Consider the following 15,223-nt stretch of genomic DNA (forward strand, 5'->3'; position numbering starts at 1 on the left):
TTGAAGGGAGAACTATAATAGACATAAAATAAAATTCTTTTTAATTACCTCATTACTTTTTTGAGTAATACATTGTTTCTTTAAATTTTATTCAATCCTGTAAATTCATAGGAAAATATCAATCATTATCAGATTCATTGCTATTTCTAGCTGACTTTTAGATATCATCTAGTTTGTTGCTGTCACCTTGCAGATGGTGGAGTTAAAGCCCAGGAAGTAAAGTGACTTGCCGAAGGTCATGTATCTAGTGAGAGATGAGACCATAATAGAATCCTAACCTTCTATATCTTGGACAAGTTATTTCCGTTACATCCTACTTAATAGGATTTAAAAGACTTAAATATCTTTTTAGTAAACCTATTGCATGTTTTTGAAATCAATTACTATTTAATTTTAGAATAATGGTAATAATTTTAGCTAACTCCCTTGTTGTGGCCTTTGCAGGAAGGAGGGCAAAGGGAGAATAGTTCAGTATGTATGTCCAAAATGGAGGGGTGGTATATAAAGTTGAAATTCTAAACATAAGTTCTGCCCAGGTCCTGCCACTACCAAGAGGCCTCTTGTCTGTCATTTACCTCTTTGGACTTCAATTTGCTCCTTTGTAAAATGAAGAGATTGGATAAGATCATCCCCACAGTCCCATCCAGCTCCAACATCCCATTATTCTAAAAGAACTATAGAGCCATTAAATAAAACTGAGGGTATGAGAATCCTGAGACATTGGCTCATTGTCTCTTTCTCTAATTTTCTAGGGATACCAGATAAACCTTGAGAAAGGAATACACTGGTCATATTTTCTACTTTCAGCATCCAAGTAAAGTAAATCCCACTAGCAGATAATACTTCTGCAAAGTGAATAGGTTTATTTTGAAAATTATGTAAAATTACTTGGCATCTCTGTTGATAGGTAAAGCACTGCTCACTAAAATTAAAAGAATGATTTGCTTGGCATTAAGTAGACAAGACACCTGGTTGTTTAACAACATTTTAAATTTCAAATTCAATTTTGAAATGTGCTCTTGGCCTTACTTGACCTCAATTTGCACATGCTCAGTTTTTTGTTTTGGGGTTTTTTGTTTTGTTTTTTGTTTTTAGATTTTATTTATTTATTTGAGAGAGAGAGAGTGAGAGAGAGCACAGAGTGGGGTGAGGGGCAGAGGGAGAAGCAGATTCCCCACTGAGCAGGGAGCCCGATTAGGGCTCGATCCCAGGACTCCGGGACCATGACCTGAGCCAAAGGCAGCTGCTTAACCAACTAAGCCACCCAAGTGCCCTAAGTTTTTTGACTTCTGTATTAAATTTTGTCTCATAATGAAGTTAATATTTTTTGACCAATAATTTTATACAGACTCCAGTTGCAGGGCAGTTTTTTTTCTGAATTTGTTGGGAAGTGAGAAAAACGTAAATTCCTAACTAGATTAATATTGTAAAGGGATTCTTGTTTTGACTTGGGCTATTTTTAACTTTGTCCCACTTGTCTACAGTCACAATTGTTACCAAAGGTCACATGTGAACCTCTTCTTCTTCTGTAAAATGAATTCAAATAAAAGCTTCATCTGCTGATTATACTTCACAAGCTGAACTAGTATACCAAACAAAAGCTGCTCAGTATAAAAACAAAACTGAAACTAAAACTCATAAGGATAACTACAGGAAAATACAGTTATAATATCTTTTCTGACCAAGAAATAGTTATAATTTACAAAAGACATTTTATAATGAACAGTAAATTTGCAATGCTAAGTTGTCAAATAATGCTCAACTGCATTCATTGGAGGCTTTTTTCCCTTGGTCTAGGAGAGAATAACTGCAAAATCTGTATGATTTTTTCACTTTCTTTATTTTTTTATTTTATTACAGAATAGGATTGAGATGGTTAATGGATTATTGATGATCCACAATGTGAATCAGTCAGATGCTGGAATGTATCAGTGTTTGGCCGAAAATAAATATGGAGTCATTTATGCGAGTGCTGAGCTGAAGATTCTAGGTATGCAATTTCTAAGTAAATAAATAGGAAAAATGTGTAGCTTCTTTTCATGCTCTAATTCTTACTATACTGAAGTTTTATGATGTGATTGTAAAACCTATTTTATGACTTGAAAAGAAATGTTTAATATTTACCCATACAGCTCTTACCTAACGGTAGGCAAGACAATACTCCAAGGTAAAGCACCCTCTCATCATGGGATATCAACCATTATCACCCTTACATGAAAGGGAAGGCCTTTTTGAGGCTGTCCAGCTGTCTCAGAGGGTTACACCCTTGATAGGACACTAGCACTTCACTGGTTAAGTACTACAACCAGTGAGTCCATCCAGTGGAATAGGCTCCCCAAATTGAGCATGTTTGGGCCACTGAAAGGATTTTACTTTTTAGCATTCTAGTTTCCTAAACTTTGGCCTGGGAAATTTGTAATACAAAGAGAGAGACTTAAGTGATCACAACTCACTGTCTCCCAAAGTGAACAGGAGCCCACTGCTTGTTCTGCACTAAAATTCTCAAAGCACAATATTAACAGAAATACCCAAGATCTCAGGAAACTGGGAACTTACCATTTACATATCAGCTAAATGTAACACATCATAAATCAACTTATTGAATTATGAATGTTTGTACTTGAAATTTCTCCACATTATAATAAACCCACCTAAAATAGATAAAGGACTCCAAATTTCCATCTCCTACAGCCTAACCAATCAAATATGAATGTACTTTCTTGTTAACTTACACCCCAATATTTCTGAGTTTAAAAGCCAATTCAGGGGCAACTGGGTTGCTCAGTAGGTTAAGCATCTGAGATCTGAGCATCGGTTCAGGTCATGATCTCAGGGTCCTGGGATCAAGCCCCTTGTCAGACTCCCCACTCAATGCGGAGTCTGTTTGTCCCTCTCCCTTCCCCGACTTGTGCTCTTTCTCTCTCTTTCTCAAATAAATAAATGAATAAAATCTTAAAAAAGAAAACTAATTCAGCCTTCACCTAGTTAATAGTTTATCCAGAAATACTCTCAAATATGTCCTTTTCTTATTCACTACACATATTTTCAAAATTACCTCTAATAAGTTCTGTTCCTAGTAAGCAAACAAAATCATTACCTGCAGTCACATAAAGTTCCTTCACTTTTCTTTCAATTCTTAACCCATCTCAATTATATACATATCTTTCTCATTATATACATACCTTTTAATGCTGTTGTGCCATGCACATATACTGTTGTATAATGGACATAAAATACTTATGAAATATCCATGAAGTTGTCAGATTGGTTTAAATAAATGCCTCAGATACAGTACACTTTTAAACATATCTCTCAGGTTCTCTTTTAGATTCAAAAGTGTCTTTGTGTGTGTGTGTGTGTGTGTGTGTGTTTTTCTCTGTGTCACATGTTCTTTTAGTCCAGTATCCTCAACCCACAGCTGCCCACCAGAATTACTTGGAGAACTTCAATCAAAAATATCTTCATGAAAATCTAGTGTAAACAATATTAATATTAATGAATGATCAGACCTAGTTGAATAATTGCAAACAATGAAGTGAAATTTTTAATTGAAATTTAAATAATTCAATTTTTTAAATGTATTTTTTAAACTACATTTAATTTTGTATAATATTAAAGTAAAATATGCATTAAGACTCACAGATAGGAAATGGATGACACAAGATTACCTTCTCCACAGGTAACCCCCATTTTTCCAAAGAAAGTCCCAGATAGACTTTCTTGGGCAACCCCTTCACCTTTTGCTCAAGGTGTTCATTAGTCTTTCACAATTAAAAGTGATAATCACAATTAAATCATGTCATTTTTTGAAACCGCCTTTGTCTGTGAGCCCCACATTATATGAAACCATTACCTGCTAACAGAAAGAGCATCCAATAAGATATTAATTAATTATAGGTTTAAATTTTGAGGTAGTGCCTTTTACAATGTGTAGATATCCTGTGATTTTATTAGAAATGTGTCCCAAAGAGTTGCAAAATCTTGATGAATCATCCATTAGAGGTTATTGCCATTGCTTCTGGTAGAATTAACATTTTCTTTTTCATAGCTTCAGCTCCTACTTTTGCACTGAATCAACTGAAGAAAACAATAATTGTTACCAAAGGCCAAGAAGTCATCATCGAGTGCAAACCCCAAGGCTCTCCGAAACCAACCATCTCTTGGAAGAAGGGAGATAAAGCAGTGAGAGAGAATAAAAGGTTAGAGGTCTATTTCATAATTCAAACTCTTAACATCAAACTTTTTTGAAGTTGCAGGTGGTACAGAGTATACAAGAAAGAGTTTTTCAGTAATTTGAACCATATTTCATGAACAGATTAAAATATGATTTTGTCTACATAGTGATTGAAAAGCACCCAAAGTTCTATTTCAATATGGTCAGACTTCTTTGCCTATGTGGTGTTTCAGCACCAATGGGAATTTCACCAGGTTATAAAGAAAGCAAACACGTTCATTAAGCTAGTTACTTTTGGTTTCATTTTAAGTCTGCAGATTTGGAGATTCACAAGTTATCTATAATAATTTTTAGAGGTTGTGTCATTATTTTAAGGTTAATATTTTTAAATGATATAAGGATGGATCTTTTGGATAATCACTTATGGCAGAGTACTTTCAAGTGAGATTTGTGTCTAGGTTTGCCCTCTTTTTTTCAATCTTGTTGAGGTAAAATAATATAGGATTACTTCAGTTGCCACAGGCAAATGAGAAATGTGCAGAGGAATATTTATTATGTAAAGATTTGTTTTTGGTAAGCAAAACCAAAGGACATCACAAGAGTACAAATGGGGAAAAATTATGAGAGAATCAAATCATCATAGGACTATGTATGCCAAGATCAAAAGCCTGTGCTCTACTAATCATTAACATACTGGTGTTGCAAATGGTGATTCAGATTTGACAAAATAATATCCTCTATTATGTTGAAATAAGGTTGCATAGGTCATTTAAGTTTTGTTTTTCATTTGACCTATAAGGATAAGGAGTTTATGCCTTATTTTATGTCTGCCTGGATCTAAGTAATCATATAGTAAAAGTTAATTTATGTCAGTGTTAGGGGTCCATTTGAATCATTCTTTAGGTAATTTTGGAATATTTTGGTGAAATATTTGAAAATTTTCTTTAGAAATTTGTTCTTTCCCATCCTAATCTGAAAAACACTGATTTAAATTGCCTTCTCAGGGGCGCCTGGGTGGCTCAGTTGTTAGGCGTCTGCCTTCGGCTCAGGTCATGATCCCAGGGTCCTGGGATCGAGTCCCACATCGGGCTCCCTGCTTGGCGGGAAGCCTGCTTCTCCCTCTCCCACTCCCCCTGCTTGCGTTCCTGCTCTCGCTATTTCTCTCTCTGTCAAATAAATAAATAAAATCTTTAAAAAAAAATAAAAAATAAAAAAAAAAATAAATTGCCTTCTCAGATGAGATTAACAGACTGATTGGGTTTAGTTCAGGCACAAGGATGGATGATGCCTGGAAAGGGTGATATCTGGGATTGAAAAGGGTTATACTGGGTATCTAGTTTTGAAAGAGAATTTATCTTTGTTACTTGAGGCAGGAAGCAGGGCAAAATCACAAACTGTGAGATCAATGTTACATATGGTTGAATTGCATTTGGTTGAATTGCTTATAGTGGAGTTGAATTTTTTTGGTATTGTTGCTCATAGAAATTAAAAAAAAAAAACCTGCCACAACCCTTATTAAAGCAGAAGAAAATATTTTTTGTATAATACGATAAATAATTTAAATTGTTTGATTATCATTTTATCTGAATGAACTGAAAATTTTTATATCATCAAAATGTATTTGTCCTATTGGTGTAAGCCACCGCATCTGAAATGCATTGCTTTGTGTCGTTTGTAGGTGGCATGTGAGTCTTGTCCTATTTATTTCAGTTCACCATAGAATGTTTCTCAGCAAGTATTCAGACATCACATGATGAGTCTTAAAAATTAGGTGGCATCTCATTTGTAAAGGCAAATGTATTGAGAGAGGAACAGGATTATGAATTTTCTGTTACAACAAATATAAAGATACTAAACTTTTTTTTTCCATAAGTTGAAAAACAGTTTGTAAATTTTCCAGTTTTGTTGATTCCTTTTCTCCTCACTTCTATCCCCTCAGGCTAGTGAGACAAATACACTGGTTTCAAACTCAGATCACTCAATTTTCCAAGTGTCAAATACTTCTGGTCGAAGTGCCATTCAGGAAGGAGGCTAAAATGTGAAATATTTGTATTTTTATTTATTCAAGTAAAAGCAAGACTGGGCCACATTTAATCAGCATTTTGCCTACTCTGATTTGTATGTTTATGTTTGTAAACTCTGATCTGTATGTTTATGTTTATAAACTGCTTTAATTTAGTAACTCCAGAAGCATTTTTATATTTAAAATCGGCAGGCACACTTGCAAAATATTGTTTTTACTAATGTACAATTTGTTACTTTATTGTGTAGTCCCAGGTTTCATGAAGAATACAATCTATTTAGATATAAAAATATTAAACATTCAAGTATTAAAATAAGAGGATAAGATGTAAATAGCAATAGAAAGAATTCCATAAAGCAGTGTAAGAAGACATATGTAGCTATTTGAAAAACTGTGCATTCTAAAAATATGAATGGAAACTTGAAAATTAAAATTTCAAATGTACACATTATACATTCTTTAAAATAGAATACCAGTTACATATGACACCTTATTTTCTTATAGAAATTTTAGTTTACCTCTCTCTGTTATAAAGCATACCACCTAATAAGAGTTGTGAATATAAATTTAAGTGGAAAGGGAGGTATTAGAAAACTGTTAAGGTTTTGAAAAGTTTATGTCATGTGTATTTCACATTAGGAATACAGATTCAAATCATGGTTTATTTTCTTGAAATACAAGTATATTTACTATTCATGTAATCTACATCAAATAGGTTCCCCACTCATCCAACCTATAATAATTGGAAAAAATGTTAAATGAATTAGTCTTGTCCTTCATTCACAATTTTCACAGTTATTTTGGATTCATTTCAAATTAAAGATTGAAACAGCAAATGGCAATTTCCTATGTGGGCATATAGAGATGAGTATTATATTGGAGGAAAGGAGCAAAAATAATAATGTATTATAAAAGAAACATTCAAATGTGAAAAATACAGCACTTCAAAAGCATAAAATTATGTCCAGTGCAATAGCATAAAAATGTAATGAAAGATGTTAATTGCAGAAAAATGTCATTTAATTATTTGAAAACATGTCAGAAACTCAAATTAAAAAAAAGAATTTAAACCTATGGTCAATTGCAATTTAACTCTAAACTGTAAATGCAATGTTATAACAACTGAAGATTAACAGTTAATCATTTGTTTCATCAACAGAATGCCAAAGGACATATTGACTTTTCTTTTTCTGCCAAATTTTGGTTGAATCTTTCAAATTTTGCTTTGTTTTGTTTGTTTTGGAAAGGGATCTTCTTTGTTTTTTTTTTCTTTTTTTGTATTTATCTGTTCTACTAAAGAAATACTTAAATCATTATCCAAAAATTTAAAATTCAGTAAATAATAACTAGAACATAATATAACTTTTAGAAGAAATCTGATTAACAAAGAAGTTGCCTACTGGGGCGCCTGGGTGGCTCAGTCGTTAAGCATCTGCCTTCGCCTCAGGTCATGATCCCAGGGTCCTGGGATCCTGCTTCTCCCACTCCCACTCCCCCTGCTTGTGTTCCCTCTCTCACTGTGTCTCTCTGTCAAATAAATAAATAAAATCTTAAAAAAAAAAAAGAAAATAGGTTATATTAGAATTTGAGTTCTGTGTAGTTATTTCTTGTTTATATCACAGAATGTTCAATATGAACTGCTGCTCACACAGTAAAACATATTATTATTAATAATGATGATGACTGCTAATAATTCCATAGCAGTTATAATTTATGAAGCACTTTAACATTGTGGGTAACAGTATAACCCAATGTATAAAACAAGACTTAGTTGCACTGCTTATCCTGCAGACTATGAGGTTTCCTTATAAAATTAATTTATTTCCTTACTTATAAAGCTAGAATTCAAAAGAGTAACACATTGGGTTGTGAGAATTGGAAGAAATTTTGTAAAATACCCTGGCTAGTGTAATAAGTGCTCAATGAATGTTATTTGTGATGATGTTGACGCTGTTCATGCTGATGGTAGTGATGGTGGTGATGATGATGGTATCATTTGAAATTTTGATTCTTTGAATACTGACATATATTTCTGTTTTTCTTTCTCCGGTAGTTAAGGGAATGGATTCTAAAGATTTAAGTTATTATCTGGGATTAAAGGAGTGATAAGTATGTTATTCATTAATCTATGTCTCTAAATTGATACTCTTTGCCCATCAGAACTCCACATCTACACTTCTCATCATTCGGGCATAGCCATTCTCATCAGCCTTACCTACTCCTAGTTCAGTATCTCTCGGATAGTTTCTGATAGCAAACTGAGCATTTACTTGTTCTGTAATCAGCATTATAGGCCAGGTGCAAATAGGCGAATATATGTGGAGAGTTAATGGAAACAGAGAAACCTTTTAAAGAATGTTTTTACTCTTTCTCTTTTTCTTTTTTCTTTTCTTTTTCTTTTAAGGAAACTCCAGGTTTTGCCCCATCACTTTTAAAGGTCACCAACACACATTCCTTTAGATTTCTTTATCAATCATGTCTGTTTTCATAGTAAACTAATAAGCTCCAGGAGTACTAAGACGTGAAATATTCCATGGAGATTTTCTCCTCTAGTATACTTTCATTCAAAATGTTCTGCTCATCAAACTCATATTGGATTTTCACTTCAGCTCATTATTTCCATTACTTGGCCATTAACTTTTGTTAAAATATAATCACCCAGAAGCGCTCCAGCAGTGCACAAATATTAAGCCTTCATTATTACATGTTCAATTTCCTGTACTTTTTGTGGACAAAGACAATCTTGGCCAAAATGAAGAATATATACTTTTTGGTAAAGACACAGGTTTTTTGTTTTGTTTTGTTTCCTTTCCATCTGCATATAAATAAATTATTATTGAACCCCATGGAATATGACATACATGTTTAAAAATTATTTACGATTATTGAAATATCAAACTGGTTTAAGTACCAGTTTTCATTTCTAGGCAATGGGGGTACCAGTTACAGAGATAATGGACTATAATTCAAATGGGTGCTAAAGAAATCCTGCATCCAAAAAAATGAAAATTATCCTATGGAGGGGAAGTATTATGGTGTAATTTTTCTTTTATGGGACTGTCCAAAGTCCTTTGTAATTTTTCCCTGCTCACCAAAGGAGCTTCAGAACAGTGAAGTTTTCAACTTACTCATTTAACACACACAGAAAATTGCACTTGAAGTACCCATTAGTTGGCTTCTAGTGGGAATTCATGTTGTGTTTATTAGGCACAAATGATCAGACTTACATACTGACTTACAGAGATATGAAAATATATATTTGTAGTGCAAGCCCTAAAAGACACTGTTACTGAGGGGGAAATAGGGTCTTCTTTTTCTAAGGAAGAAGAGGAATTCATGGGGATAATTAGGGTCTCCTTTCTGTCCCTTTGTTTCCACCTACATGCTGTGTTTGCTAATGAACAAGCTGTTTTGTTGTTTCCTCTGTGACAATGTCTTTTACATATTAAGAACATAAAACAATGTAGACCCCTAGGTATCTTGGGGTTTTTCTTGGTGTCTAAGAAATTGTATAATGAAAGAATATGAGCATTCATATATCAAGAATATATCACTTCACTTCCTTTGCAAATTGAAATCTATGCTTTCAAAGGAAATAAAATGATCAAAATGACATTATTTATCTAAAGAAAGAGAAGCTTGTTAACTGACTTCATAAGATCTATGAACTGCTTACAATATACAAGGTGTTAACGCTTAGGGATGGTGACATGTTGTTCTGTAAGTCCACCAAGTTTAAGGAGATGACAGGAAAGAAGAAAATGACCTCACATTCATTGTGATGAAGTTAGGATGCTGACTTCCTGGTTTCGATGAAAACTAATGGCAGAAGGCTCTGCCTGATTAACCTTCACCACCTTCCCTTAAAAATGCTAGTAAAAACACAAAAGGAGAAAAAAATGCATTCATAGCAGCATTAGAAATTATGAATATAGATAAACAAATTATTGGCCTCTAAGAAGAATCACCCCTTCAGGTAAAAATGGGTTCAATTAAGAAATGATCAATAGCTTGTTCAAGCCTAGACCTCTGAAACTCAGCAAAATCAATATAAGAGCTAGTAGAGGGAATCTTTCACTAACCTCCACTTTATTTCCATATCTACTAAGTTCAGTAATTGAGCCTCACTACAAAGCTTGGCTTGAAAACCTGTATTACATGGAAGCCATTCTTTAAGGTGGCAAAATATTACTCTCCCTATTCCACCCTATCAACATTAAATTCAAAATAAATTTGGAGATTATGAATCCAGCAATGGGATGAGAGAAGACATAGATCCTATGATTTAAGTGATTCATAAATAAACAATGATGTCAATAAGTAGTGATATACATGAAAAATATTGAATATAGATGGAGAATATTGAAATCAATGGATTCTGGAAATCATATAATTCTATGTACTGCTTCTAGCCAAAGAAGAAATACACACTCTTTCCAATTTTCCAGGAGTCACATTACCTCTACACAAGATGTGAAAGGATGGGAAGCAACATTTTGACTTAGTATAGTTGAGTTGCATTAGAGTCCTAATAACCTCTGAACATTTGACATGGTTTGTTCAACTGACTGGTGTCAAGATTAATGTCTGAGGAAGAAACTCTGGGGCACTGACAGAAAAAGCAAAGGGAGATAAGGAAAACCAAGAACATTTCCAACAGATAAAACCAGGCCTAAAAACATGGAAACACAAAAGAGTATAAAGCAGAGAGACTATAAATATATTATAAATTGTCCATAGGTTATCTCTAAGAGATGGATTATGTATAATTTTAATTTTGTGCTTTTCTGTATTTTACAAATTGTATATAATTATTATATATAATTGTACATATACAGTTGTATGTACAATACAAATTGTATATAATTATTTATATAGTGGGCTAATCAGTTGTATATAAGGAAAGTTAAGGTAAACACTAAAAATCTGTTGAAGAAACTTTCTTAAGATAAAATCACATATATTTCTAATCATATAGTTCAAATAGTTTAATTTTTATCTGAACATATGAAGATAAAAATACTAAGCCATTCTGCTACATTTTTTCCATCTTCAAAGAGAAACTACTTGGTTTTGAAAACAATTCAAACTGCTTGGCCTAGTCTTTTAGAGGTTTATTATAGGAGAATTAATGTTATTTGCCCTAGAGATTCAGTTTTAATTGCATTTGAATAGATCCTTCTCTTATTCTAACATCCTTTCAATCAACAGTCCAATTGAACAAATCTTCACTCAACAGAAAATTAGATTTTCAAACTAATAATATATGTTAACTCTTCTACCCTGGGTTTTCCTTTCTTTCTTTTTTTTTCTTTTTGACAATGCTGAAGTTTAGCCCTTAAAATGTCTCAAGTAGCAAACATCCTAAATTGTGCTTTTCATTTCTCTCCATTCTCCCCCTCCCCATATAAACCATGCCTCTCTATATAGCTACAAGAATTTTTCCAAAGCACACCTTTGACTGTGTCATCCTCCTCCTGAAGCTACTGATCTGAATCTTCTATTGAATAAAACCATAATTCATGAGTGTATTTGAGGTTCTCCATATTTTTCCACATTTATTCATTAATCCATATAATAAATACAAGGTTGAACTATATAAACTACATGGCATTTTTTTGTCTGTTAAAAATAGCAAAATTTCATACGGTTCTACCTAATATTTTAAGGGCCTATATGTTACAATGCTTGATGCCAGGAATGGAGTTAGGAATAAAATACACAAGGTACTACTAACATGGAGTTCAGGGTCTGTACCTGTCTGTTCAACTATCTTTCTCTCTTCATGTGTTTGCTCTCTACCCATTTCTGTCATGCCCCCAAAAAATCCTAAATATTGTAGCTTCAAACTACATGAATACTCACAATTCCCCAAAACAGGTTCTTCATTTTCTCACCTGATAATCTTGACTCAAACTTACCCCCTTTCTCTCCTCCCTTCCTTGTAACTTGCTGGTCAACTTTAATTTGAAATCCTAACTCAAAGGAATAGACTCCCTTCTTTGTTTTCTCACCTTTGGGAATGCTCAAGCTAATATAATTACCAAGAAGCTGTAGTTAGTAGGAAGTTAGATAAATGATTTAAATCAACTTCTAACATTTAATTTAGTTTATGTGCCAGTTCACAGCCCTCTTACTTAGATGTTGTCATCTCTGACATACATATTTTGAAATTTAAACTCAAAGGGATAGGGGCGCCTGGGTGGCTCAGTAGATTGGTCATCTGCTTTTGGCTTAGGTCATGATCCCAGGGTCCTGGGATTGGGCCTGAGTTGGGCTCCCTGCTCAGCGGGGAGTCTGCTTCTCCCTCTGCCCTTCACCCTGCTTGTGCTCTCTCTTCCTCTCTCTCTCTCAAATAAATAAAATCTTTAAACTCAAAGGAGTAAAGTGACTTGTTCAAAATCATCCATCACAAGGAAGCTTTAAAACCAAGCTTGCTGCTAGTCAATGATTCTGTGATGATTCTAACAAATTGTTTAACAATGATGTTGCATTTCAATCTACATGGAGAATAGTGATGGAATTCCTTCTTGTGTGATAAGGATTCAGCTTCCCAGTCTATACTCAAAAGTTGCATAATCAACTTTATAAGCTGTTTCACACACACACACACACACACATTCTCATGCTCCTCAAAAAGTCGAGAAAATCCTCCAAATATAGAACCTAATTTAAATCTAATTTTGCTTCCAATAAAAGACATGGTACCCAACTAAAAACTAAAACATGGTGGCCAAAATTGCATATTACCTTTATTTTTCTCTTTCTACATTTTACTTTGTGGTAAACTAGACCACATTGATATTGATTGGCAACCCAATTATAAGAAATATTTATTGTCCTTTTTTTCAATGACGTGTTGATCAATTGATCAAATGTTACACACAAAATAATTCTAAAGATGGCATTATTGTGATGCTTCTACTTTGTGCTTTTATACTTTTCCCATTGTAGATCCACACTGTTTTGAGCGGTATTCAATGTTTCTAAACTTGGTCTCCCTCAGACAATAAATAACCCCAAATAATTCAAATTTACTGAGAAACAATGTGCTCAAACCACGCCAAATAGTTGAATGGGAATGGAAAAACAAAAGAATTCTCACATTTTTCAGATGATTCTATCTTCAACAGTATGTTTAGATAATATAACATTTGATCTCAGATCTTGACATTCATTCATTTGAACACAGAAGACATGCATGTAAGAAAGCCTCAAATTATCTGTTGCTAATATTTCTCAAATTTAAGGTTACAAAAAATCTAAAAGTTCCTTTTCAAAGGTCTTCAATCTTTTTTTTCCTGATCTTACCACCAGTTTTTCTTGTTTCCACTTTAGAAAAAAGAAAATGTTAAATATAACAAAATAAGCCTTAACTCCCAACGGAGGTAACATGAAGAAGTCAGTTAATTTAAAGTGTAAATGCCAACAAGATAATCCTGGCTCTGTTGTGCTATGAACACCTCTAGTTTGTAGCATTAGATCGCTAGCTAATTACCAATTTAGCAAACAGTTCATAAATTCTACTTCTAACTATGGTTCATTTACTCCAGTTACTATGAATTGCTGCACAAGTTGCCTGGTTATGCTCTCTACATAGGCACAACTTGAATAACCCATTAATTACTTGAAGGTTTTCTTTTCCAAAAGCCCCCCAGACTACAACTTTCAGCTTAATTTGTCCTTAATACAAACAACATCTAAAATACTTGGGAATTCAAGAATCCATGTACATGCTACTGACTGATCCTACTACCTCCCCAAGTGACTCTTCATTGAATATAAAATAGTGAAAGAGAGAAGATTCTGAGAATGTTTAGAAGAAAGTATTTTATAATGGAGATTTTTAGCTTCCTCTGAGAGTTACATAGTCACTTTTCAGTTTTTGCATAAATCATGATCTAATTTAACTATGGTTGAGTCATAAGGGGAATTAGAATGACAACCCTGATGACAATGAAAAACCACCTGCAGATCATTTTCATAGAAATAACCTAAACAGGGCGCCTGGGTGGCTCAGTTGGTTAAGCGACTGCCTTCGGCTCAGGTCATGATCCTGGAGTCCCGGGATCGAGTCCCACATCGGGCTCCCTGCTCAGCGGGGGGTCTGCTTCTCCCTCTGACCCTCGTCCCTCTCGTGCTCTCTGTCTCTCATTCTCTCTCTCAAATAAATAAATAAAATCTTAAAAAAAAATTAAAAAAAAAAAAAAAAGAAATAACCTAAACAAATTTTATTGTTAGCATGCTTACTTTGCTTTGCTTGAGTAACAGAATTATTTATGAATTGATAGATGGATAGATAGATAGATAGATAGATATAAAAATATAAGATGACCTCTATGTTTTTAGTTGTATCTGGAGGTTTCAGGGTACCAATTTGTTTTTGTTTCTCTTTCTAGTTGTAGATGGTAGCTCCACTTCTCTTTTCCCTAATACCATATCATCTAGACACTCTTCTACTCAACTCAGTTTATTTCAGTGAAAACAAAATTTATTTCAAAATATATTGAATGTAAGACACTATGTCAGTCATTCCAAGACAAATAAGAGAGATTTCCATTCCCAAATGAGGCACCTGCCTAATAGGCAGTAAAACTAATGCATAGATAACTATAACACAAGATATTTAAGGTAATAATAACATAGGTTTATTAACACAGGATACTTAATAGATCTTATTTAAGTATTATTAACAGGATATTTAAGATAATGATAAAATAACTACCCTTTATTGAGAACTAGCTATTTTATATATGCCTTGCTTTATTTCCACTCTCACAATAAGGTAATATTGTAAGGAAGATATAATCATTCCTGTTTTAAATAAAGTAATTGAGTCATAAAGAGAGGCCACACATACAGGAAGTTGGAGAATCAGAAAGAGAGCCCAATTCTCTTTGGATTCAAGTCAATTCTTGGTCTATTCCATTGTACAAAATCTTTGAGAGTTAAGAAAAAAGAAAAAACTTGATGGAAGATGAGAGAAAACTTGGATGAACTGCCATTTGAAATGATCCTCGAATAGG

General features: G+C 33.6%; 1 protein-coding gene across 3 annotated transcripts in view; it reads left to right on the forward strand.

The window, feature by feature from the left end:
• CNTN5 (contactin 5) overlaps window positions 1-15,223 on the forward strand; it is a 1,336,681-nt gene that overhangs the window by 1,034,146 nt on the left and 287,312 nt on the right. For all 3 annotated transcript variants that reach the window (XM_078058730.1, XM_078058731.1, XM_078058732.1), the window contains 2 exons: window positions 1,861-1,990; window positions 4,049-4,199. In XM_078058730.1, coding sequence (XP_077914856.1) covers window positions 1,861-1,990; window positions 4,049-4,199 — 281 coding nt within the window. The remainder of the gene's footprint in view (window positions 1-1,860; window positions 1,991-4,048; window positions 4,200-15,223) is intronic.

The sequence above is a fragment of the Halichoerus grypus genome, chromosome 11 (genome assembly GCF_964656455.1).
Source record: "Halichoerus grypus chromosome 11, mHalGry1.hap1.1, whole genome shotgun sequence".
NCBI lineage: Eukaryota > Metazoa > Chordata > Mammalia > Carnivora > Phocidae > Halichoerus > Halichoerus grypus.